We start from the raw sequence: 3,389 nt of genomic DNA, 5'->3' as shown, positions 1-3,389 counted from the left end.
CATATCATGGAAAAGCAAATTGATATATTTTATTACTACTTTATCCTTTGCTAAAATACGAGACGAGAATATTGAAAAAAATGATGTGATTAAAAGATACAAAAAAATATGTATATCTATTTTTAATACATAAATATATATATCTTTGATGTGTATCAATATGTAATTAGATAATTTTGAATTAAGATAAAATAATATTTAATTAAATAATAATACATATAAATATGTATTTATTGTGTATTCAACATGAATTCGTAATAACCATCCCAAGCTCTCCAGGCCTCTGTCCTGACAGCAGCCCGGTTTTTCTAGGCCCATTGCAAATTGTTTAGGCCTGGTCTAGATTCTCTGAAAATCCCGTCACTATAGACTAATCGTCCCTTCCCTCCGCTGCTCTTCTTTCACAAACCAAAGCTCCATTAAAACTCCTTCCGTTTCCTTTATTATAATATGTCTCTCCTTTAAACTATAACATAATTAATCTTATAACTCTGTATTATTTCAACCCATTTTCTCTGGAAACTGTTGAAGCATCTCTCAGTTCACTACCGAGGTCAGCCATTTTTGTACTTCTGCTTAATTTGGTTCCAGTTTTGTTTATATTATTCATTTTTTTTTTTTAAAATAATACCGTAGAATAGAATGAGTTCAACTTTGATTAATAGAAGAAAACTTTTAACCATATTGAGAAACCCTTATTTATTTTGCACTCAAATCAAAACCCCACAAAAACCTTGTCCCCAAAAACCGTTAACACAAAACCCTTTTAGGATTGATCAGGTTTGTTATTTTTCAACTAAGTTTCCTGAATATGAGATGCCATCTGTCACTTGGGGTGTTATTCAAGGGAAAAAAGAGAAACTTGTTAACCGTGTTAAGATTTGTGATTATCTCAAGAATTTGGGCATAATTCCCGATGAATTAGAGGGTCTTGAGCTACCCTCAACCATTGAGGTTATGGAGGAACGGGTTGTTTTCTTGCAGAAATTGGGATTGACTGTTGATGATCTTAATGAGTACCCATTGATGCTTTGTTGTAGTGTGCGTAAAAATATGATACCGGTGTTGGGGTATTTAGAAAAAATTGGTATTCAGAAGTCGAAATTGGGTGAGTTTATTAAGAATTATCCGCAAGTGTTGCATGCTAGTGTGGTTGTTGAGCTTATGCCTGTTGTGAAGTTTCTTCGTGGGCTTGATGTTGAAAAGCAAGATATTGGTTATGTTTTGATGAAGTATCCTGAGCTATTGGGGTTTAAGCTGGAAGGAACAATGAGTACTTCTGTAGCTTATCTTGTTAGTATTGGTGTTACTCCTAGAGATATTGGTCCCATGGTGACTCAATATCCATATTTTTTGGGAATGAGAGTTGGGACTGTTATTAAGCCACTTGTTGATTATTTGGTTTCTTTGGGTTTGCCAATTAAGATTTTGGCTAGGATGTTGGAGAAACGTGCATATATTCTTGGGTATGATCTTGAAGAGACTGTTAAACCAAATGTGGATTGTTTGGTTAGTTTTGGGATCAGGAGGGAATTGCTCCCTTCAGTCATAGCACAGTTTCCACAAATTCTTGGTTTGCCTCTGAAAGCTAAGATGTCTTCTCAGCAATATTTCTTTAATCTGAAGCTTAAGATTGATCCAGAAGGCTTTGCACGCGTGGTTGAGAAGATGCCGCAAGTTGTTAGCCTTAGCCAACATGTGATTTTGAAGCCTGTTGAGTTTCTTTTGGGGCGGGGAATACCCTCTGTGGATGTGGCAAAGATGGTTGTGAAATGTCCACAGTTAGTTGCATGCCGAGTTGAGCTCATGAAAAATAGTTATTACTTTTATAAGAGTGAGATGGGGAGGCCGCTGAAAGAGCTGGTGGAGTTCCCAGAATACTTTACTTACAGCTTGGAATCAAGGATAAAACCCAGATATCAAAGGTTACAAAGCAAGGGGATCAGATGTTCGTTGAATTGGTTCCTAAACTGCAGTGACCAGAGATTTGAAGAGAGATTGCTGGGTGATTACATTGAATCAGACAGTTTGGGTCTATCATTTTGTATTGGTGGGAAATTAGAGCTACCAGGGAGTGAAATTGTATCAGATGAGGATGATGAGAGTGATGATGAGGTTCTATACAGGCGTACTGTATCTCTTTAGTAAATTTAAATTAATGATAAGAAAAAAAGTTCAATTTCAAATTCTAAATGAAATCAGAGGATTTTGTTTTGTTTGCATCTTTCTTGTTATGTTATTTTTGAATTCTACTTTGTTTAAGTTCTATGATTCAGGTTTCTCTGTACTTATTGTCCATAGTTGCAGCTATAAGTGTGCTGATTCTGTTCAAGGCAGTATGAATTATTTTTGATACATCATAATTTGAATCACTCTGATGAAATACCAATCAGTTTTGTTATCTAGTCATTACATTCTAATTCTTTCAGTCTCCAACATGTGATAATGAACTATTGTCACTTGTTCATGTTGTTATGGATTCAGTCTTTGGTTGGATGATATCAATCGTGCAAAGTGAGATGTCCTGCTTAGACATGCTTCTTACTGTGGAACAGTTTTTTGTGCTTGAAGGCTGCATAAATTTCAAGAGTTATATAATGCAATTGTTTTAACCTTTGTGCCTTGTGGGTATCTGATTTCTTATGCACTGCAGATATTACTATATTTTTTTGCACAAATTTTCATCATACATCTTTTTACCACAAATATAAATTCCTATGTCTTGATTGAAATTGAACACATGAGACAATAAACAGTTTTGATGATTTGAGATTGGCTTGATTGGACATTGAAAATTAGCATTCTCAGTCAGCATTTGTATTGGAGGAGGCATTTTTTTAGGACAGTTGCATGGTCAGCTGAGTGAAGATGCCCATGTTAGACACCGGTGACAGTTGAAATCTGGCATTCCTGTGTTTGCATTTCTGCAAAACTATACTTATAATTATGTACAACTAATATTATTGGTCCAAAAATTGAGTACGAATGCTAGAAACTGCCTTCACATCTTCTTATCTTGTTGGGGAATGAAATCAGGAGCAATGTGCAATTCAAGCAATTAAGGTTGGTAGCTTCCTGCAGGCAGTACAATATGTAAAGCAAACTTTTCTTCTTCTAGCAGAAAGCTTGGACATCCCATCTATTCTTTTATCACTTGTTGATTCTTTATGATATAAATATATGTTGTTGAGCTTGTTCATATCTCTTTGATTAAGTTACAATTATTATTGAATATATGGTTTAATGATAGTGTTAAAGGTGCCATAAGCATTGCAATTATTCTTATTCAACACTTGCAGTGTTGAAGAAATGCAATGCCATGCCATGATTGAAGTTATATAAAAGTTGATATTTTTGTTTATCTTGTCTGTACTGGACAATGAATCTGA

The 3,389-nt window shown here is 34.8% G+C and overlaps 1 protein-coding gene across 1 annotated transcript; it reads left to right on the top strand.

The window, feature by feature from the left end:
* The first annotated feature begins 363 nt into the window (after window positions 1-363).
* On the top strand, window positions 364-2,423 carry LOC123228881 (transcription termination factor MTERF4, chloroplastic). Its single transcript, XM_044654371.1, has one exon. It carries the CDS (start codon window positions 643-645, stop codon window positions 2,143-2,145), a length of 1,503 nt encoding a protein of 500 aa, XP_044510306.1. The 5' UTR covers window positions 364-642; the 3' UTR covers window positions 2,146-2,423.
* Window positions 2,424-3,389: the final 966 nt, after the last annotated feature.

The sequence above is a fragment of the Mangifera indica genome, chromosome 11, assembly GCF_011075055.1.
Source record: "Mangifera indica cultivar Alphonso chromosome 11, CATAS_Mindica_2.1, whole genome shotgun sequence".
Classification (NCBI taxonomy): Eukaryota; Viridiplantae; Streptophyta; class Magnoliopsida; order Sapindales; family Anacardiaceae; genus Mangifera; species Mangifera indica.
This window is presented reverse-complemented; position numbering and strand designations above follow the sequence as displayed.